General features: G+C 36.8%; 1 protein-coding gene and 1 pseudogene across 1 annotated transcript in view; one reads left to right on the forward strand and one right to left on the reverse strand.

Moving 5' to 3' along the window:
- NUDCD1 (NudC domain containing 1) overlaps positions 1–23,354 on the forward strand; it is a 110,518-nt gene that overhangs the window by 35,591 nt on the left and 51,573 nt on the right. Inside the window, exons 5-7 of the mRNA XM_036741757.1 lie at positions 317–499; positions 5,004–5,211; positions 14,240–14,384. Of these exons, the coding sequence (XP_036597652.1) occupies positions 317–499; positions 5,004–5,211; positions 14,240–14,384 (536 nt within the window). The remainder of the gene's footprint in view (positions 1–316; positions 500–5,003; positions 5,212–14,239; positions 14,385–23,354) is intronic.
- On the reverse strand, positions 9,894–10,852 carry LOC118834300 (annotated as a pseudogene).

The raw sequence follows: 23,354 nt of genomic DNA on the forward strand, positions 1-23,354 counted from the left end.
TTGTTGGTCAGTCATGTCTGATTCTTTGTGACTCTGTGGACCATACTGAACTTGTTTCTTGGCAAAGTGGTTTGCCATTTCCTTCTTCAGGAAAGCTAAAATATTTAGCCTACATAAATTGATTTATATATAACTGTGAAGAAATGCATGTTGACATAAGTGAAGCAAAAATTTTTTTTTGTTGTGAGAACACTTTCATAATTAACTCATTCTTTTAATACATTCATGTGAAAACCTAGTTTTAAGAAATATTTTGAAAAGGTCTTTTGAAGTTTTTTTATACTTCATTAAAAAATACTTTTTTCTTTTTCTATAGAGATTCAAAAATATGAAATTACTGAGCGTAAAGTACTCCATGGTAAAACAGTTCCCTATTATGCTGCTATTGAGCCTGATGGCAGTGGTCTAATGATTGCTTCCTGCAAATCCTTCAGATTTGTTCATGATGAGAAGCAAGATGAAGAAAATAAAGATGAGAAACTGACAGAGAACAATAAAGGTAATGTTACTTTTAGTTTATTTTTAGCAGAACTATTTTGCACTTGCTTACGTGTATCTTTGTAAATAGTGTTGTTCTTTTTGTGTTTGTTTCTCCTGCTTCTCTAATTAGGTTATTAGTTCCTTGAGGACAATGGTCTTTTTACTTCCTACATTCTTATATTATTTGTACTTAATGCCTAGTGTGGTGTTCCACATAGACAAGACTTGCTAAACATAGTTTGACTTATTTGATGAAACATATAAAATATTCTTAATATAGTCATCAAAATCATCAAAGCAGGGACAGCTAGGTGGCGTAGCGAGTAGAGCACTGGCCCTGAAGTCAGGAGGACCTGAGTTCAAATTTGGCCTCAGACACTTGACACACTTACTAGCTGTGTGACCTTGGGCAAGTCACTTAACCCCAATTGCTGTGCCTTCCCCCTGCAAAAAAAAACCAAACAAACAAAAACAACAACAACAAAAAATCATCAAAGCATATTGGTATAATAAAAAAAAGCTACCTTTCTCTTAATATAGTATTAAAAAAAGTTAAAGGAAATTTACAGGAGAAAGAGAAGAGGAAGAATCCAGGAGCACTGGGGTTATATGGGCAGCCTTATGCTATCCAGTATCACCTGGGAATTTAGAACCTTTTCTCCGTTGCTACCCAGCTACTCTTCATCATTTGCCAACTCTTCTCTTTATTTGCTGATCTGCTTGGTTTCAACTCCATCATCCTCATCCATCACCTAGGGCGTGGGGGTACACCCCTTCCCAGTATAAATTCATCATCAGATAAACTCATCACCAGGAAACTTCATTTTGGAGATTGCTTCAGCTTCTCTGTCCACATCTGCTACCCTTAGTTGCTTCTGCCTTTGAACAGATATCATAAAATACCAAGGTGGAATATGTGATTTCAACCTCAAGCTTTTCTTAACCCTACTGAGGTCATTTATGCCTTTGTTCTTTTTTTAACCTCATTCATTTTCACAAAAAAAAAAAAACAAACCCATGAACTCTGAGCTCCATATGCATTCATAGCTTCAGAGGTAGAATAGATGTCAAAGGTCTGAGCAAGAATACCTAAACAAGAATCCTTAGTACATTTCTGGCAAGTATTTGTATCACCTCTGCTTCAAATCCCTAGTAATAGGAAATTAACTGACAGCTTATGAAAGTAGCATGTGCTGATTCTGGAAAGTTATAACTGGTAAGAAATTTTTCCTAATAGTCACACTGGCACTCTTTAGTTTGGATCCATCACTCTTATCCCTGTCTTGTCAGGTCTCACCGAACAGATTTAATTGCTTTGCCATATAAAACCTTTAAAGTACTTTAGTCGCAGAATATCGGAGTTGAAAAGGGAATTTGAAGTTATCCAGTCCAGTCTGTACCTTATGGCATAACCAACAAGTGGTTATCCAGTCTGTGTTTAATAATTCATTATCTCCCATGACAGCCATTTCTTCTTTTTACCCTTAATTCTTTCTTTTCCAGGCTAAATAACCTTACTTTATCCTACTTGTTTTATTTTGCTAGAGTCCTTTCATTCATATTGGTTTTCTTCCTTCGGACATAGTCAAGTTTATGAGCACCCTTCCTCAACTCTGGCACCTGAACACAAACTCTAGATGAGATATGGAAAGCCAGGTTTGGCCAGATGACAATTTCTTATTTTGGCCATTACATGTCTTAATTTATTCTAAGAACATGTTAATTTTTTTGGTTGCCATATTACCAAGATTATAAATGCCTTTGAGCTCTGGTATTCTGAATTAACATTCCTTTTTCTGCTGTTCTAATCAATATTTATTGAAATCTGATGTGTTATTAATTAGATACATAACAAGATTTGCAATGTCAGTGTAGCTGGTACTTTCTACATTGGCACAGGTTATATCCCTTCCATTTCTTCCCATATTACCTTATTGTTCTTTATGACTTAGATTAAATCTTCCCAGGAATCTACCTGTTGTGCAGAGGTCCTTTTTCTAGATCTCTTGACATTACATAGATACCAGTGCTAAATGACTGGCTTATCATTTTTTTAATTGTCCAGTTGGTATTGTTGTCAATTCTTTTATCTGTTTTCTATTTGTTCAATTGAATAGTTTGTTTAAATAAACCTGGAGTTGTTCTTTTATTACATATAATATATTTTCCTTTATTACTTTTTCTAATGTGATACTGAATTTTATCTTTGTTATAACATATCCTGGACTTGACCATATGCAATTGGCTGGTCCAGAAGTGACTTCCATGTTGATCATCATTCATTTCCTGTGTGTTAGGATATAGCCAATTTTTTAAATGTTATATTATTCTTGCTTTGTCTTGTGCATTCTGATTCTCCTTTTGAACAGAATATCATTGATTAAAGGGATGAGATCTTCATATAGACTAAGCTTTTAGTAGCTCTTATTTCTTCTTCCTGAACCCTATCTTTCAACATATTTTTTTTTCTGTCCTGCTATAGAGGCATTGAAATACCCCATTGAAACCTTTGCATTGACTTCCCCAAATATGTCTTGAGTTAAAAAGAAAATTCTTACCAATTTCTTCATAAAATTTCTCTGTCTTAAACATCCTCTGCCACAGATGTTATGCAGTTATTTTCATGGTGATCTTTTTGGAAATGCTTACTGTAAACAATGTGACATGAAATGGCTATGAAATTATATTTTCCTGTTTCTTTTTAGTGAATGATAAAATTGAGTATGCCAATTCCAGTGAGAACTTGGAGATCATTTGTCCATTTAACTTCACTTTCCTTTTGTTGTGTTATAGTGAAAATGTTGAGGCTGATGGGATTCACTTCCTTCCATATAATGTCTATTCATTGATCACTAGCCAAAATCTCACCAGCAGTTAAGGTGATGGTTAAGATGATAGGCAATCTAAAAATTGTGTGATTCATACTATGTCATTTTTTTTTCTACTCTGTCACTGACAAAATGGAAGGGAGCTTCCCAGAACTGAGGGACATTTTGTATTTTTCTGTTTCACGTATTGTCATGGTTATACAGCTCATGAACCTAAAGGCCATCCTACTGGTATAGAGCTTTTCCTTAATTAGCTTTTTCCTTAATTAGAGCATTTTGTCAGTCCAGTGGCTGGTGTTTGTTGATTGATTGATTACTTGAAAAGAATCTTTGGGTTTTACTGGCTTTTTACAAGCTCACTGTGAGTGAAACATGTGATATGGCAGCCCACCTAAATATAGGTGATCTTAGCTTGCATTCATTTCATAGGAATCTTAGATGGATGTGGCCCAGAGAAGGTAAGTAACTTACTCAAGATCATAGTACAAAATGGCAGAAGCAGCATTTGAACACAGTTCTTCTCACTTCAAATCCAGTGATCTTTCAACTGTTCCATTTGCTTTAGAAGCAGAGTGTGTATGAGGCCCACTGTATTCCACCCTGGTCAGACCTTATCTGGAGGACTGTGTTCCATTATGGGACTCATATTTAGTAAGAATATTCACAGGCTGAAAAGTACTTGGAGATGGGACACCCAAAATTGAGAAGAATCCAGAGATTGTGGCATGACTATCAGGTGAAGGAACCAAGTCTGTTAGCTTGGAAAGAGAAGGGAAGGAGATGGAGGTGGTAGTAGGGACATGACTTCTAAGGTCCCTTGAATTCTGAGATTCTGTGAGTCTTTGGTCCTCATAAAGCAGATGTGGTCGATGATGTGGGACTATACTTAAAACCTCTTCAGCAGGGAAGAACCTGATGAAACTTTGCCTTCCACTGGCACAGCTATTTAAAATTTAGTCATCTCTATGCTGTGATAAAGACTTGGGGTAGGATTTTGTGGAAGATTTACTTTATTGATGGCATTAAATTATGGTGGGTTTGATAGTAGTCTGACTTTCTAAAGGATTTCTAGAAACTATATAGAATTGGAAAAGAGAAAATATTATCTAGTTGCATAGGTGAATTGTCAGCCTGACTATGTTGCTTCTTCCAAGACACAGAGATTACCTAGCTAGAGTCCTCATCAGATTATTGGTAGAAATGATTTGTTATTTTGTTTACTTTTAAGTTCTTTTAGATGGATTGGGGGAAGGAGGGAGATGGTATGGGAAGAAGGGGCAGGATTTGGACCTCTGATTTTATCGGTATGAGGAGCTCCTACTGTTGAATTTACCTCCACTGATACAGATTAGCAAGTCATGGATTATTTATGGTCTTAGAGAGCTACCTGGGGCACAGATTGTACGGATTTGCCCGTGGTCACACAGAACCTAAAAAAAGAAAAGGAAAGGAAATTGATGAAATTCATAATCCTCTGACACTAGAATTCCTTGTTCTGTGGAGTATTAATTGAGAAAAAGAAAAATGTTCAATGAGTTTGCCAAAGTTCTGTAACTGAAGGCCCTTGTAAGAAAGTTTGGAATGATTTGAGATCTGTAGTCAAATTTGCTTGAGATGATCATCTGTAATGATTTCAGAACGCGTTTGAGTATTTGGTATATAATTTTAATTATTTGGGTTATTTTCTTCCTACAGGAGAACCTTTGTATTACTGGCAGCAGACTGAAGAAGATTTGACAATAACAATACATCTTTCACAAGATGTTTCTAAAGAGGACATTGAAGTACGGTTTTCCCCTGATCATTTCAGTATTGCCCTAAAAAAGCAGCCATATTTGGAAGGAAAACTGTATTCATCTATTGATCATGAAAGTAGTACATGGATAATTAAAGAGAATAAAAGGTATTTTTATATAACATTATATTTTTATTTTATTGTCCATTGTTGCTATTGTTTTCTACCTGATTTTAAGGGATAATAGTACTTAAGGCAATGTTTGTTGCCTGTATAACCTGTGGTTTTAAAGAAAAAATAATCTGTTGATGTCTTTTGTATGTCTTTGTCATTTCAGATTTTTGTGTTATTTGCATTGTCCCTTGATAGTTTACTTAATTCTGTTTATTAATTTACTATCTCATGTCATAAAAGAGGGGGGTTTTTTTGTTTGTTTTTGGTGAGGCAATCAGGAATAAGTGGCTTGCCAAGGAAAGAGTTTTACCAAAAAGGCAGTCTCATTATTTATTCTTCTTGTGGCATGGAATAATTTGTACCTTTTTAGGGAGGAAGGCAGTGTTAAAACTTTTTGCTTCCCAGCATAAATGCATTAAATTGGCAATTGAATTCATGGTACTTTGAGTGGCTTGAAGTTAGTATGTTTATCTGTGTTTTCAGGATTTGGTATCAGGAATACCTTCGTTCAAGTGCCTCTGACACATATTAGTTTTGTGACCATGGACAAGTCACTTGACCACTCTGAGACTCAGTTTCCTCATCAGAAAAATGAGTGGGGTTGGAATAGATGGTGTCTGGAGTCTTTTATTCTATGGCCCTGTGATCTGACAGGGAAAAAAAAATAATTCAAGTTGGAGACTACTACTGATTTGGAAAAGAATATATGTTCTCAGAAATGCCTGGGTAAACAGTGCCCTCTCTCTCGTGTTCCAGAGTTTACTATGATCTCTACACAGTTCTGTTGGTGTAGATGGCCTGCCAAGCAATAGAGAGATTAGACAGCATTTTTGGATGTATTCCTTCTTATAGACATAGCTCTAGAATTGTCCACCTCTCTCTACATGCATAAACTTATGATGGGAAAAATAAAGTATATTGGGGAAAAAAAATGGAGAAATTGTCATTAGATTGTGGGCAGACCTAAAGGTGATTGAAATCTCTAGTACTTGAATTAGTATATGAGTCTTCAGACTGATTGGTACCTATAGAAATCAAGTTACCCAGTTAAAGAAAACAGTAACAAAAATAAGTAAAATAGAAGGATGTGTTGCAAAAAGTCTACTAGTGGCCTTTAACGAAAATATGCCTTTTCTTTGTAGTTAAAGGGATAATTATTTAGCTGGGTTCAGCTCCTGTTCTAATCCAGGGGTGGGGAACCTGCTATCTTAAGTCCACATGTGGCCCTCTGGGTCATTCTTTGAATGATTCCAAACTTTACAGAACAAATCCCTTAAGAAAAGGATCTGTACTATAAAACTTGGACTCAGTCCAAAGGCTACACCCAAAGACCTTGAAGGCCTTGAGGCCAAAGTTTCCCTACCCCTGTAAATTCCATACTAGATATTTCCAGAGCTGCAGAGCAGAAGTTTTTCATTGTCAGAACTAAAATCAACAATAGATATATGAAATATAGGAATATATGAAATAGCTCTGAGAAAACATGAAAATTATATATTCATTTTTATCCTTTACATGGTGTCTTAAAGAATTGTTCTCACTGATTTGATTGTAGTTGAGTCAAATCAACAAGCATTTATTAGGTGTCAGGCCCTATATAAGCACTGGGCAAATACAAGCAAAAAGAAAGTTCTTACCCTCAAGGAGTTTCACATTCTAATGGGAGAAACAACATATGAAAGGAAAGTTGAAAAGCAAGAAGGAGAAAGAGAAGGGAAAAAGTATCCATGAGGATGTGGTGGTGAAAGAAGTCCAGAGAGTCAGGAAAGAAGGTCCAGAAGGAATTGAAGGAGTAAAGTGGCTGTCTTGGACACTTTCCCAAAAGTGTTACCTCCCTAACGTGGATGTTCCAGAAGGAATAGTCAGTCAGAGGAAGTAAGTGGCTACCGGGATGGAGTAATCTTCCAAGGTGAGAAGAAATGTATTCAGAAAAAAGCAAATCAGTATTTCAAAGAGCTGCCATCAATAGTCACTATTCCTCTAGAAACATAAGTCCTTTAAGTTAACCTTATTCTTTTTAATATTTGTTAACACTCTTTCAATTTTCATATTCTCTGTACAAATTAGATGAATTATAAAATAGGGATGGTTTATAAATACGTAAAAAAGGGAAGTGATATTCACTATGCTATAGCTGGAGTTTCACTAATAACAGGTCATGCCAGACTAACTTTGTTTCTTTGGGTTTTTTAGTTTGGTTTTGTTAAGAAAAGTACTAGACTAATAAGTTAGGAAGATGTTGTAGTGATATGCTGTAGTTGTTCTTGAGAAATTTGGCAAAGTGTCATCTTTGCTGTTACGTGGGTTTGATGATGGTAATCATTTTACATATATATAGTTCTTTATAGTTTTCAAAATGCTTTCCTCACAATAGTTTCATGAGGTTAGAAAGCAAAGTTTAAAATGACTGAATAATAGGATCCCCAAAATAATATGGTTAATAAAATCAGTCTGATAAAGTTTTTAAAGTGTTTTATTTTTAACTTAACAAAAGAAATATAATTAGCTTTGATGTCACTCTACAGTTCAGCACTAGAACGTGCCAATTAGACATCAGTCTATCAGTCAATAAATATGAAGTGCCTACTATGTGTTAAGCACACAGGTATTAGGTATACAGATATAATGAATGAAGAAAGAAGGAGAAAATAAGGCCATGTATAAATACATACAGAATACCTATAAAGGGAATAAATACAGCACCTACAAAATGCTTAAGTATAAGATTGGTTTGAGAGGAAGAACATGACTTCAGAGCAAGTTTCAATTTCTACTTAAATTGATAAATTACATAAATTTGCAAGGAGAGAAACCAGTTGAAAATATTTCAAAAACTATGACCTACTTTAAGAAATAAAGCTGTCATCTAGTCATCAATGTTTCTAGTGTCAGTCAAACTGGCCTATTGACTGTCCCCCAAACATCGCATTCCCTCTCCCCTCTGTGTGCCTTTGCACCAAAGATCTAGGATATATTCCCTCCTCAACTCCATTTCAGAATCATTCTTTTTTTTTTCTTTGGCCATGTGGATTGCCAATTTTATTTTTAGCAACTTAACAAGAAACTTTACAGGTATAGGAGGCACAGGGGATGCAAAATTGAATTGAAAATTGAATTTATAAAGTAAGCAAAGAATAAAAACAAATTTCAAATTATAAGGCCACCACAGTGTACAGCCCAGGAAAGAGATCTTAAGAAGCAAATGTTCTATTTCAGGTTTGGTCTTTGCCTTCTTGGCACAATGGATTCTCAGTTGGAACATCTTCTACCACCACCTACAAGAATAGACAAATGATCTTGTTTGGTTTCTTTGTCCAAGTAGAGACATCTTTAGAAGCTGCACACTCAATTACTGTTGCTTTTGGGAGAGCCAATTTCGGGGTCTTTCAAAAATTCAGAATTTTTCTGTGGCACTGCCCAAAAGGGACTCTTTCTTCTTTTCAGGCAGTGTAGGCGGAATGATGGCCTCCCAGTGACAGTTTGGAAAGAACGAACAAGCTGCCCACTTTAGCCTCCTAAGATAAGGCCATTAACAACTAGCCAGTGAAAAGGACGCAAAAAATAAGGGATGTCAAAGTGCTCTAATACCTCTCCACTATATTTAGGTTATTGATGAACTGTAGCACGAATCATTGTACTACAGAATTACCAGAGCAGCCATAGCGCTTGACCTCAGAAGTAGGTAGAGATGCTGGTCCATACATCTACAAATGTATCCCAAATCCAGTTTTAAGAACAAAACTTGTTTCATTTGGGATGAAAGTGTGTAGTGCATGGCAGGGCCCTACCCCATTCTCAGGCAGCTGCTGAGCTGAGAGCAAGCAATACCCCAGTCAGAGTCTTGAGACAGCTTGCTCCAAACTCCCTGGGCAGAGATAAAGCACAATGTTGTTATACAAATGAGGAGAAATCAGGAACATTAGTCCTTTGATCCACTTGGGGAGGATGGGTTTAATGACCTTAGAGTCAGGAGCACCCTGTCCTTGATCCTGTTGCTGCGAAATCTCCCTGCATATATGCAACCTCCACACACACCCAACATAGGGCAGCAAGAAATTTTTAGGAGTTTCTGGTTGGATAGCAAGATCTGTGGATCAACTGGCTGCAAACTTTGCTGCTGAACAATAGAATCCACTTACTTAGAAGGTCCTTTCTCAAATAACCTGAATAGACTAGATGTCAATCACTTTTGTGAATTCTGGTTCAGATCCCAAAGGGGACCCAGTCATTTGGAGTTTATCTTTACTGTACTTAGAATGTTCCAGGGTCTCTTTGGTCAATAAACATATTTTCCAAGATTTTTCGTGAACATCTGCAGATTGCCACTTAGAAAATCAGTAATTCATTACATATTTTTGTGTTTAACATTCCAGTTCAAGTATTGTCTTAGCATTAGTCTTTTCCTTATTCATAAAAACGTAGCATATAAAGGAACACAGAAGGAGCTTGAAAGAGTTGTGATTGAGGAAAATCACCAGACTGCCAGGGAGCTGTGTCCTGCAGTTAGTGGATAAACCAGGCCTATCCCAGGAGAGCAGAACGGACTGAGCAGTATTTCTGTGAATTAATTTGCAGAATCATTGTAACCCTTGTCCTGTTTATTGCTCTCACCCCTTCGCCCCCCACCCTCCTGACTGCCATATCTTGGTACAGATGGATTTTTCCAGCTCTTTACATCAACCTGTGCTCACTTTGTTTCCAATGGGTCTTTTCTTGGAGGGCTCTGGGGCCTCCTTAGAGAGGAGAGAGATTTTTCTCCCAGTACTGGCATCTGGATATTTGAAAGTTCAAGAGGAGTCCATGAATATGCTGGGGATGCTGCTGCCAAAGTAGTTGTAATTTGCAGTAGTGGCCTGGCACTTTTTAAGCTTTAAATATTCCAAGGTTAGTTTGAGCATGTTTGAAGTGGCATGTTTGTGTGCAGTGTAGTATTCTGCTTCTGCTCTTGCCTTCTCTAAGGCCGGGAATGCAGCATATTTAATTTCAGAAATGCATTTCCCAGTTTCTTTATCACCTTCTGCTGAAACTGGGTTTTTGCCACCTGTACAGTTTCTCTGTCTCTATAATAGCTTTTCCCCCTGTTTCTGCTTCTTTTTCCACCACCTTTTGTTTCCATGCATCTATAAGGAGTTTGGTCTTCTCAACTTCCATTAGCTCAAAATTTCTTCTTAGGGCTTTTGGGATTTAGGGTTTTGAAACACATGGAACCTGTATGGTGAGCCTGGGGGCCATGATGTTCACATTACTTGTAGGGCCTGCTTCAGGGTTTCTGCTATCTGATCAGGCAATTCAGTATAAACTTCCTGAAGAGTGTGGACACTGCAAAACTGGTTCAACACATAGTTTATTTTACTGAAGATTAAAGTTTGATCATTGTAGTTCCTCATGATATCAAATACTACTAAAGGAACCAAGGTATTAACAACTTGTCTTCAGTAACTATAGATCATGACCCCACCACTTGTTTTACAGGGCACATTTTTAACTTCATCTGTTTATAGTGTTGTCTGCACAGAACTGTAGGTGGTAATAAAAGGCAGCATAACAGGATAGCCTGGTCCACTAAGTAAAGCTCCTCCCTTTAATACACAGAAAAATGTCCCTCCTCCATCTTATGGGTAAAGGCATAGAAGAGAACAACCCCCCCACCCCACTCCCCACCCCTCTTGCAGCTTCAGCCTGTAGAACTCCTGCTTGAGTCATATTCATCTTGGCTCTTCCTTTGCTCCACCCAGTGGAAGCCCTGCCCCTCCCTGACATTACCTCTGCTCTGCAATAGCCTTTCCCCTTAGTGACAACCTGGGAGTCAGTCCAGGCGGGCCCAGGCGGGAAGCCAAGTATAGATCAAGTGACAGTTTCTATGTGGGGCCTTTCCTAATCTTACCCCCATATTGTTATTGCTCCCACAGTACTCCATCTCCCATCTTTTCACTGGGTACCTTCATGCCTAGAGTGCACTCCCTCACCTCTTAGAATCCTTTGTTTCCTTCAAAATTTAGCTCAGGTGCTATTTTCCACATGAAGCCTTTCTTGATTTCAAAACTTCTAATGCCAGTCTTCCCTAAATTCATCTGAATGTTTTTTTACGTGTGTTCTCTCTGTATTTATATACATTCATATAGGTCCTTTAGGAGCCTAACAAAACCATTTCAGTTTAGTCTTTTATCTCCAATGTTTAGCACAGTTCCTATCATAATAAGTATTTAATAAAAGATTGAATGATGGGGAAAATACTTGGGGGATTTAGAGAACTGAAAATATTACAGTAAAGTAATACAACAACCAAAAAACCCTAATGTAATCTTAAAACTACATTAAAAAAGACAGTGACCAGAACTGTGGAGATGGTATCTTGCTGTATTTTCCCTTTGTCAAACTGTATGTGGATTATTGTGGTCAATTTGGAACTCTTCATTTTAGGAAGAATGTTGACAAACTGAAAGAAATTCAGAGGAGTATGACCCAGATGGTGAGGAGAATAGAGACTCTGTTGTTAGACCATTGTTTTAAGAACTGGATAAGTTTAGCTTTGAGAAAAGAGGACTTGGAACACATGTTATCTGTATTTGAAGTATTTAAGACTGCCACATAGAAGAGGGATTCAAATTGTGTTGCTTGAACTCCAAGGGCAGAACCAAGAGTGAAGGATATAAATTGCAGAGGACCAGATTTTGCCTTGATATAAGGGGAAAACCTCCTAAACAGTGACCTTGAGAGTATAAAAGTTTTCCTTTGCCAGAGGTCTTTAGGTTGAAACTTGGGTGACCATTTTTTAGAATGTTCTTAAGAGCTACCTTGGGATTGTTAGGCTCCCCTTTATAAAGGCTTTAAGTTAGGTCTGCATGACTATTTGTTAAGATGAGCTAATACTGTAGTAATACCTCAAAATTTCTGTATTCTTTTTCAAGTCATATCCAGATCATTTCCTACTTTGCATTTCATTAGAGAATGTTTAAAGTATGGGTCATAGTTTGGTTTTATTAGTATATCTGGCTCAGTTCTTGTGTATTACATATACACAACTACATGGCCTTATACTAATTTTCCACTATAGACTGCTATGTTATACCTTCAGTGTGTCATATCTGAATTTGGTGTTCTTTAGGATGCTATTGAAGTGCACAGGACTTGGTTTACTCCTTCATTGAACGCCCTAGACTGCTGTAATGTAGTTATGGGTCTTAAAATTGCTAGTAATAATTCATGTCTTTGTAGCGCAATTTATGGCTTGCAAAAAGCACACCACCCCTGTGCAGATATTTTTGCCATTTTACAGGTAAGGTTTAAGTGACTTGTTCATGAAGGGATCTGAAGTGCTTCTTCAGATTAAGATTTTTCTGTCTCTAGGTGTAGTATTTTCGTCAGATAAGAGAATTATCATAGACTCCTGTGTAGTTCTAGTTGGTATTTTTTCTGTTCTCTCACCTCAACCCCTTTGGTTGAGTGGCTCTTCTCTACTATCACTATTTGTCTCTACTTCCAGCTACTCTAAATAATTTCTTTTCTGTATAGCTGCATCAAATGATCTGTACATTTCTTTGTTTTGTGCTTCTTGAACCAGTGACTTCTTTTGGTTCCTTTCAGTATTGTGGCTATTCTAGTTGCTTGATAGTGCTACCAGCTGACCAGATAAAGGGGGTTTTAGTAGATGTAACTAAAGAGGGTTTCTTATTAGTAAGTATTATGAATGCTAAAATGCCATGTTTAGTTAATTGAAAGTTAGGGATGAGAGATTTAACTTTTTCAAATCATTTGGCATGAGTACTATTTATCCTTAATGCAGAGGCAAGCTCTCACAGATGGTGTAATAGAGAGCTGGCCTTGCCATCAGGAAGATGTGGAGTTAAGCCATGCCTATGATATATACCAGAAGATGCTTGTAACTCCTGAGAACTTTATTATTCTTAGGGCAGTTAGAAGGAGTATATATAGACAGAGGGCATGGGTGTGAGTTGACTGTGATGGGATGATTTCAGAAAAATAAAGTGAGGTGAGAAAGAGGGATGTATTGGGGAAGGGGGAAGGGACAGGTAGAACGGGGAAAATTATCTCACATAAAAGAGGCAGAAAATGAAGAGCTTTTACAGTGGAGGGGAAGATCAGAGGTCATAGGCAATGCTTGAACCTTTCTGTCATTGAAATTAGCTCAGAGGTGGAATAACATACACACTCAGTTGGGTATAGAAATCTATCTTACCCTTCATGGAGGGGACAGTCATCTTGACCTTTGTCTTGCCGCTGGACTCTGATGACTTTGGAGGAAAGAGCGAGGTTGACGACTTTGCTCAGCTCTGCCTCATTTCACATCGAATTCACACACAAGTGAAGACATCACACTCGTGATGTCATTGATCCTCTTCGAGAACAAAGGATGAGCAACAACAACTGTTTGTACCATTGTCTTTTTGGTCTGTTTTTCAGGCTTTCAGCCTTTGGATTTTTTTCCCCTTTTAATTTTGTTTCCCTCTTCTTTTAGTCTGTGAGGTATATGAGCATAATTTTTGTTAAAGCCAACTGATGTTTCTCAGCAGGCTTTTGTAGATTTCCCCCTTCCCTACCCACATCACTAGTTCTGTTGCACATCACTTCATACCTGGCCTTTGATGATAATCATCTAACTATTCTAAATGCTACTTTTTTTTAAATGCAGTTCATCCTACAAAATTGCTAGAATAATCTTTTTCAAACATTTGCTAATTTGTTAGCTCCTTAAAATCTTTCATAGCAAATATGATATTTTACACATAGTAGGCACTTAATGTCTGTGAATACAGGAAGCAGTCAATAATTCTTTTCAAGACTGAGTGTCTGCTTATTGCCAATTTTACCAAATCTAAATTCCTTAGACCAGTTTCTTTATCTGATTGTCTTTAGCCCAAAAGACTCAGAAATATGTAGTAAAAATCCTCTTTCTCTTCTAGGTATTTTAGACGATTTTCTCCTGTGTGTTTTAGTATTTTATGAATAATTTATTTCTAGACCAGCTTATAGTAATAAAACTTTTTGTCCATTAATCTTTTAGTTTGGAAGTGTCTTTGATTAAGAAGGATGAAGGACTAACATGGCCAGAGCTAGTGTTAGGTGATGAGCGAGGAGAATTCATAAGAGATTCAGCCCAGTGTGCTGCCATAGCTGAACGTTTGATGCATCTGACATCTGAAGAACTGGTAAGCAATTTAAACAGCTCTTCTGAATTTAAAACAGTCTTAGGTTTGGGCTGTTATATATTATGGGCTATCATATGCTTTATGCTGATGGTATCACGTTGTTCTTTCTTTTAAAAATATTTCTGATTGGGTCATTAACCTTGAATATATGAATGTGACTTAAAATTCCAGTATGACACTCATTTTTCTGTACTATGAATGTGTTAAGTTTTCTTTCCTTGTTAAGTAGATTGACTGCTGACTGTGATTTGTGGTTGTTGCCTAAATCATATTTTCACATTGTTCAAATTACTAATAAACCATCATCATTTCTGGAGGTTGCATAACCCTAGATTATAGTATAATTTGTTGAATTAACTGTTGTATTAACATTCAGTAGATTTTTTTAGGTTAACAGGTCACAGTATTAGCTCATTAGATGCTTGCCTCATAAAAATAGAGTTAATTTAAAATACAGTATCATATTCACGTAGTGATGACTTATGAAATTATGTTTTAATTTTTGTCAAATAGTCACAAAATTACAGTGACTAAAAATATACTAATAACCTAGTAATGTCAATTGCTATGATGACTTCTTTAATTACACTGAATGGTGATAAATGACCTAAAGAGCAGAATGCCTTCTAGATATATAGGAAGTTTGTGGTTAGGTAACCTCTAAGATACAAAGAAAATAGTTGACTATTAACAGTAATTAGAGAAGAAAAGAAAGGCAGAAATTTAGTAGTATAATTTCATCTTCTTGTTATAGCTAACTAGAAATTTCATTTGTCAAAACTAACATCTGTAACATGTAGGACCAACCAAACGTCAAATCCATAATTGAATAATCTGAGTAAACTATTCAAAGGTAGCTCCGTGCTATTAAGGTAATGATAATAAGTAGGGCGTGATTTTGCACACTGTAAATAAGAATTTGGGATAAATTCTGTACTATGATGAATCTTTTATCTCATTGGTTATAGGTACTCCCTACACTGGTACAGTTTGCAATCCATCTGTGCATTCATGTCCATGTCCTTTCATAAACTCTGCAGAAGATCTATTCAGCAGCCTGGAGGAGATCCTCCTAATATTTCTTAAAGTGTAACACTTGAGACGCTACATCTGTTATTCTACATGCCCTTCGCTTCTCCTTTCTCTTTCCTAACCAGTCTTCTTTTGGGATTGATCTTGAGGCCTTTTACAAACATCCTGGTTGTCTTTTTTTGGATGCTGTCCAGCAATTGATATCTATATTAAAATGTGTCACCTAGAACTGAACACGGTATTTTACGTATGGTTTGGTCACCAGCAGCTTATGTTCTTCCTCATTGTAGTTACTGTTCTTCCGTCATTTTGGTTGATTTATTCATTCATGTCCAATTCTTAGTGACCCCATGAACCATACTGTCTATGGGGTTTTCATGGCAAAGATACTGAAGTGGTTTTCTTTTTCCTTCTCCAGTGGATTAAGGCAAACAGAGGTTAAGTGACTTGCCTGGGGTCACACAGCTAGTAAGTGTCTGAGGCTGAATTTGAACTTAGGTCTTCCTGACTCCAGGCCCAGTGCTTTATCCACTGAGCCACTTCGCTGCCTCCCATCCTTCCCTTAGTGCAGCCTAAGATTGCGTTAGCTCTTTTGGCTGCCATATTAGATTATTACACTCTCCTCCTATACTCCCTTCCACACAACCCTTCCTGTTCTTCAGCATTTGAGTGACCATTTTACTGTCCTGTCCAAGCAGTTGGAGTGATTCCCTCTTGCCTCTAGGATGAACTATAAATTCCTTAGTTGGACATTTAAAGCTCCTTCACATTCTTTCCAAATTTTTATATTTCCAAATTTTTCATATTCCTCCCTCCCACAGTTTGATCTAAACTAGTTTACTTACTGTTCTTGAGAAATTCTTTCCTATTGGGAATCACCCATTTTGACCTTTGTATGGGTTATCCTGTTTTTCAGTGATGAGTACCTCAGACGAGCATGTGTTTTCATGCCTCACTTAACAAAAATTCTCTGATATTATAGGTCTTATAGAATCTTATTAAATATTTAACTTATGCATAGGAGAAGCTTTGTTGGAAGAGCACCTTTAAGGTTGTTTTGCTCTACTAAGTTTTGATATTTTTTCTTTTTCTAGCAACAAAATCATTTATTAAAAATTCTCACTTTACTCCCATTTTCCCTTGTCTCACAACCCCTTGACACCATCTCCCACCATCTCATCATTTACCACTGTCTCTATTGAAGCGGTGGCCCTTCTCTTTGCCAAGGCTAACCTTTCTACATGGACCCTAGCTATAATAATTCCTTTTCATCTTTTCTAGAAGGTTCCCCTGCTCAATTATTTCCTTCTCTCTAATCTTCAATCTTTTTCTTTCTTAGTGGTTCCTTTCCTGATGATTTTTCCTGATCCCTGATGATCTCCCCCATCCTTAAACCCTATTTCCCCTAACTGCCATCCCCCTAAGCCCTGCCTCTATATTATGTGCCCCCACCCATCCCAGTAAGCCAACATCTATTGTTTTCTCCTCCATTTCTTAGCTAAAATCCTAGAAAAAGCTATTTGTGCTCATTGCCTCAACTTCCTCATCTTTTCTAAACCCTTTGCATTTTGGTTTCAAACCTCATCATTCAACTGAAACTTCTCTTTTCAAGCTTGCCAATGATTTGGCAATTAAGAGAGCTGACATACTTTTGTCAGTCCTGCTCCTTGCTCTCTCTGCAGCAGTGTGTATGTGTGTGTGCGCGTGTGTGTGTAATTTTGCAAATGATTTCATATTCTATATACCCTTGTTGCCCTTAGCTGCCTTGTCTCTTTTGTTGAAATGCTTTTTGGTCTTTCTGTTGGCAATTATTTTATGTCAGTTAAACTTCTCATGAGTCAATGCCTCTACTTTTATCCTTTTTTCATTATCAGTGAATTGTTTTAGTAGTTTGATTTGGAGCTTGTAATTGTGTGAAGTGTCTTCACATTCTATCCTTTCTTCACATTTATTGTTGATCGTGACCTTTTTAATCAGACCATAATCTGATTGCCCACACAGAGCCACAGAGCCACTTCTGAAATGGCTCCTATGTCAGTTCTGAGGTGTTTTCTGTTTAAGGTCTAGCCAGTTTCATTTTGATTATAATGTTTGGTGTTTTTTTTTTTGTTTTTTTTTTTACCATTTCCACTGTTGCCTTAGTCTAGTTCTCTTCTTTTGTTACTCATTATATTTAAGTGTGGTTTCTGAATATCCTACATTTACTCACATTTACTTCTTACTCATGAACTATATTTCTGAATACATTATCTCTTTTGGCAACCACTCCTGCGCACCTGTACATTGTAGTTGCTGGGTATCGAGGGAAATGTTGACTGGGTTTGGAGGATCTTGCCTGGTTTTTTGTGTAATTTTTCTAGTACTTCATCCTCTGCAACAGATGTTGACCCATAAAGTATAATGTAGATTAGCTTATGTCTGTTTGCTTGTACTCATTGTGAGCCCTGCAAGGCAGAATGACTAAATGTCCTATGAAATAATGTTTCTTTTTGCATTTTGGTACATGAAACCAAATCCACAAATGTCTCTCAGGAGAAATTGTGAGTTGCCTTTACATTAAGCTACACTTTAATTTCCTTTTTAGCAGTGTTTCCAGTATATATTTGACTCACTTCCCCCAGTAGTCAGGTCTTTGTTCATATTTAAAGTAGCATCTAAGTTAATGTTTGTAGATAAAAGTGGATTCTTAGTGTCATCTGCCTCCCTGTCACATTATCACGACAGAAGCAGAAAGAAGTCATTACATAATGCTAATTAGGAAAAATATATTTTATTGGCTGAATAGCAATTCTGTTTTGACAAAATTTTCAAGTCATTTTTAAAGCAGGGATTCTTAATGTATGGTCCATAAACTTGTTTTTTAAAAGTGTATTTTAATAATTGTATTTCAGTATCATTGGTTTCCTTTGTAATCCTATGTATTTTGTTTTATGAATTTAAAAACATTCTAAGAAGGGGTTTCCTAGGTTTCACCAGACTGCCAGAGGGGTCTATAATGCATAAAGGTTAAGAACTTTTTAAAGATATCCTTCTCTTCCTCCATTCCCAACTTTTTCTAGGTAATTGGGGAGGATTTTGTGAAAGAGAGGTAAGAGGATTTTTGAATTATGGAAAGGAAAAAGGCTGTTGTTAAAGAGAATTGCTGAGTGCCCACTCACCCTCAATGGACATGTAAGCATGATAAAATTGCATAGAGGGACAAAAGGAAAATTAAAGATTTATAATAAACACAATGGATAATGATGACCTTTTGGCATTGACTAGGGAGTTCTTATAATTAGCAAACTAAATTTTACAGCAGAGTTTGTCTTTTAAAAAACCAGATAGTGACTTTGGGAGAGAGAGTAAGTTAGGAGCTTATTAAATAGAGTATCAGTATGAAGATATACACAATGAAAAACAGTATTTTGGTCTGTAAGAAGGATAGTTGAAGGAAGAGAATTAATTGCCTTCGATAGAATTGTTAAGAGTGTAACATTAACATATCACATGTATTTTTAGAGTGAGCACAGATATTTTTACTGAATCTATCTAATTCTAAATGATAGAACTCTAGGAATTATAAATCATATTGGATAATAAGCATGTTGAATTTATTAACCTTAACATATTATATAGGCCACAAATATAAGACATCCATAGAGTGCATGGCCTGGAGTCATGAAAACCTGAGTTTAAATCCAGCTTCAGACACTTAATTGGCTGTGTGACCCTGGGCAACCCACATAAACTGCCTAAGTTTCTTCATCTGTAAAATGGGAATCCTAATAGCATCTACCTTACACGGCTATTGTGAAGATTCAATGAGATAATATTTGTGAGGTACTTAACACAGTGCCTGGCACATAGTAGATGCTTAATAAATACTTGTTTCTTTTCCCAAACCTCTAGTGTCACTGAGACAGAAAACTTCTGGAGATCAGAAGCACTTTTATATATCTACCTGCCGTATTTTGGTGTTTTAAAATGTGACTTTTTAAACAATGGAATGAACTGTGGGAGAAAATCCAAAATAGAGTGTTTTCAGAAAGAGACAGAGTGTTTGTGATAGAGGTAGAGCCGAGCGTTAGGAAGCTGTTACATAGTGGCTGATGGACCATAAGCAGAACTATTCCACCTCTGCCAGCTTGTTTTAACATCTATACAATTCTATAACATCTATACAAAACATATTAAATGCTTGCTATATGCTAGGCACTATGTTAAGTTCTAGTCTTTCAAGTATCAAAAGAAAGATAGTCCTTCCCCTCAAGGAGCAAAGAGTGAGTCTTCTTATAAGGCAAGACCTGACCAATAGAGGTATGGTGACCAGTGAAGGGAGTTTTGGCCTAGGTAGGGAGTCAGAGAGGTGTAATGAGTTGATGTATTTGATACACCTTTTCCAGAAGTACTGTTGATTGGGTTAGGTTCTTAATTTTTTTTTAATGAAATTTAAGTTGGAACAAGTTGCTTCAGAAGGTAGATGTATTGTAGCATCATGGCGTTTTACAACCAGAAGGGACCTTAGAGAGCACCTAATACAACCCCATTTTATAGATGAAGCAACCATAGTCTAGTAAAATGACTTTATCTAGGTCACCCAGGTGTGAAGTAGAGACAGACTTGGAGCCCAGGTTTTCTGACTCCAGATCTAATGTTTCATATTGCCTGTTCATGATCTTAAAATAGACTCTGAATCAACACTTGTTGGTATGTTATTGAGGAGATTTATGTTCCGTATTAGGCTGTGGATTAGATTACCTTTGGAGGGACCTTCTAATTCTAGGATTCTTTGATCTCTGAACTCTTAAATTGTTTATTTTTTTGACTTCTAAAGAACTAAGTTATAGAGCATTTAGAGCTAGGATTGGAATGTTCAAGTTACCCAGGGAAATAGAGAAGTTTTTCATAGTTAGTAGTAGATGAAGAATAACATAACTGGTTCTTCTCACTTGACCAAGAAAATTTAAATCTTCCGTTTTTGTACTATTTATTTTCCAATAGCTTATGACAGATCTTATACATAGATTTAATCCTGTTACTTCTGGTCATTAAATACTGTTCCTTAGTCTGACGTTCAAGGCCAACTGTAATATGCATCATCAAATGTTACCCTTCCAACATTATCTTATATAGCCTTCTCCACATACTTTTTACTCTATGGAAACTGGGCCATTTTTTGCCCCACGTACATGTCTCGTGCTTCCCGCCTTTATTGCTTACAATGCCTGGAAAACTCTTTCTCACACCCAAACGTCTTTGCTTGTTGAAATCCTAATAATCTTCTAAAATCCAGCTTAACTGCAGTCTCCATGATACTTACTTGATTTCCCTTAAGACCAAATTGGTAGAGTCCAAGAATTTCAGTATTGGAAAGGACTGATAGTTCTGAGGCTATCTAGTCAACTGTGTGATGGGTGATTAATAATAACTGAGAAAACAGTTTGAGCAAAAAAAATTTATTGGCTTGGAAGTCAGAATGAATGTCTATTTCCCATTCATTCCAAATGGGATACATAGTGAATACATAGTGAAGCAGATTTTTATACATTAAAAAAAAATTATACAAAAAAAATTAATCAAATAAGACCAAATTAACTATAATAAAAATAATCAGGTAACAAAATTAATCTGCTTTCTAATTAGAGGAAAGATTAGGGATTTCCTAAGTAATGAGGGTAAAGGAATTTCGGTCAAGTTGGGAGGGGCACATGGAGGTTTGGGATTCTTTTATTCATAAAATGAAAAGGTGTTGATTAGTCACATCCACCTGCATGTATAAACAGTAGATGGCTTATATAGTCTAGTTTCCCATGCATGAATTACAGAAAAACAGCAAAATGGAGGACAACACATGTGGCAGCACAGAAGGAGTCATTGTTCATAAGATAGAATCTGATTGGTTCTTTTGATTCCCACATGGAACCAACTCCATTTTGTAACTGGTCTTCATTTTATAATAACAATAATAGTTATCATTTTTATGATGATGATAGCTAATATTTATGTAGTGTCTACTGTGTGCCAGGGACTGTGCTAAACACTTAGCAAGATTTATAATATTGTCTCATCTGATCCTCATAACAACCCTGGGAGGTAGGTACTGTTACAATCCCCATTTTACAGATGAGGAAACTGAGGCAAACAGAGATTGAGTGATTTGCCAAGCTAATAAGTGTCTGAGGCTAGATTTGTATTCAATGATCAGAAGTGACAGGACTGTGCCACCTCGTGACCACTCTCCAACATACCTGTCAAGTAATCACCTACTCTTTAGTTGAAGACTAGGTAGACATTAGTTGAAGACTTCATGCAAATAGGATTCTACCACTTCTTGATGTGTATCCTGTTCTACTTTAGGCCAGTTGATTGTTAGGAAGTTTTTATATATAAAGCCTGTATTTGCTTTTTTGTAACTAGGTAGTATAGTGTAGAGGTATTAAACAAGTAGAAATGGGGCCCTGTAACAACAGTGTTGGTTGTAGCTGCTGTGGGGGTGTAAGACAAATAACATCAACACACAGGAGGGCTGCTAACACAGTTTCTTTGATCTGCTTTTCTGAAGGAAAGCAACTTTAAAGGGGTCAACAATCTTACTTTAATCAAACATATATATACCATTCACTTAATTCAGGGGAAGAGTCAGCACCCTAAACTTCAGAGCAAATACAAACAGAAATTATAAGCAGAAATTACATAAACAGAGCAAATAACACAAAGCAACAGACAGGGCTTCTAGCTGTCTGATCATAGCAATACATACGTAGTTACCAGAGAGAGAGAGAGAGAGAGAGAGAGAAACACCAACATTTGGGTTTTCAAAGCCAGGGGCTCCTTATTGGCTACCAAGAGTCTCATCTGGCCACATCACAGAACACTCTTCCCATGAGTGAGCCCGCCCCCCCCAAAGCAAAATGCCAACCTCCAAGGGGGTCAGAGGGCATCACAACCCTTGTGACCTAGGCTTATGTGACTTAGGCTTCCATGTGACTTAAGCAGGTCACATGGGGCTGTTAAAGTATGGGAAAGATCTTCCCATCAAGCAAAAAATACGTTAACAAAACAGGCCCACTAAACCATACATAAGAATCCCACATATTGCCTTAGTTTTAAAATGTGTTATTATCTATATTTTATTTTATTTTTATTTATTTTGTTAAATATTTTCCAATTACATTTAAATCTAGTTCAGGCTGCACTCCGGAGTATTGTAGAGGGTGATATGTTTGACACCTCTAGTGTAGTGGAAATGGAGCACCAGACTTAGATTTACAAAGACCAGTATCCTCAAAAAACAGTAACTGTGTGACCTTGGGCAAGTCACTTAGCCTGTATGTGCCTCAGTTTCATCATCTTTAAAATGGAGATAATAATAGCACCTTCTTCCCAGGGTTGTTGTGATCAAAAGAGATAAGATATCTAAAGTGCTTGGTAAACCTTAAAGTGCTATATAATAGCTATCATTTTACTTTCTATTCATTGCTCCTTGTCTTGCTCCAGTACTTTTTTCTTTAAACCCCTTTTAAACACATGATGCATTTTAGTCAATCAACACATATTTAGTACTTACCATGCACTGTGCACTGTGCTAGGTGCTTGGGGATGCTGAGACCAAAATTGTATTGCCTGTCAGAGAAAATTCTGTGTGTGTGTGTGTGTGTGTGAACAAAATACAATTCAGTAGACATTAATTAAGTGCCTACTGTATTCCAGCCACTGTGCTAAGCTTATACAAATAAGAAAAAAAAGACAGACTGTACCTTTAAGGAATTTGCAATCTAATGAAGACAGATAACATAAAAGGAAGTTGAAAAGGGGATTGGGGAAAGAGAAGGTACTAGTGAAATCCAAGGAGTATACCTGGTGGAAAGTGAAGAATTAGCTGGGTTTCTGAGTTCTCTTTCAATTGGGGCTTTAGGAGGAGTTGTGTTTTTTTTTTTTGTTTTGTTTCGTTTTGTT

The sequence above is a fragment of the Trichosurus vulpecula genome, chromosome 1 (assembly GCF_011100635.1).
Source record: "Trichosurus vulpecula isolate mTriVul1 chromosome 1, mTriVul1.pri, whole genome shotgun sequence".
NCBI classification, from domain to species: Eukaryota; Metazoa; Chordata; class Mammalia; order Diprotodontia; family Phalangeridae; genus Trichosurus; species Trichosurus vulpecula.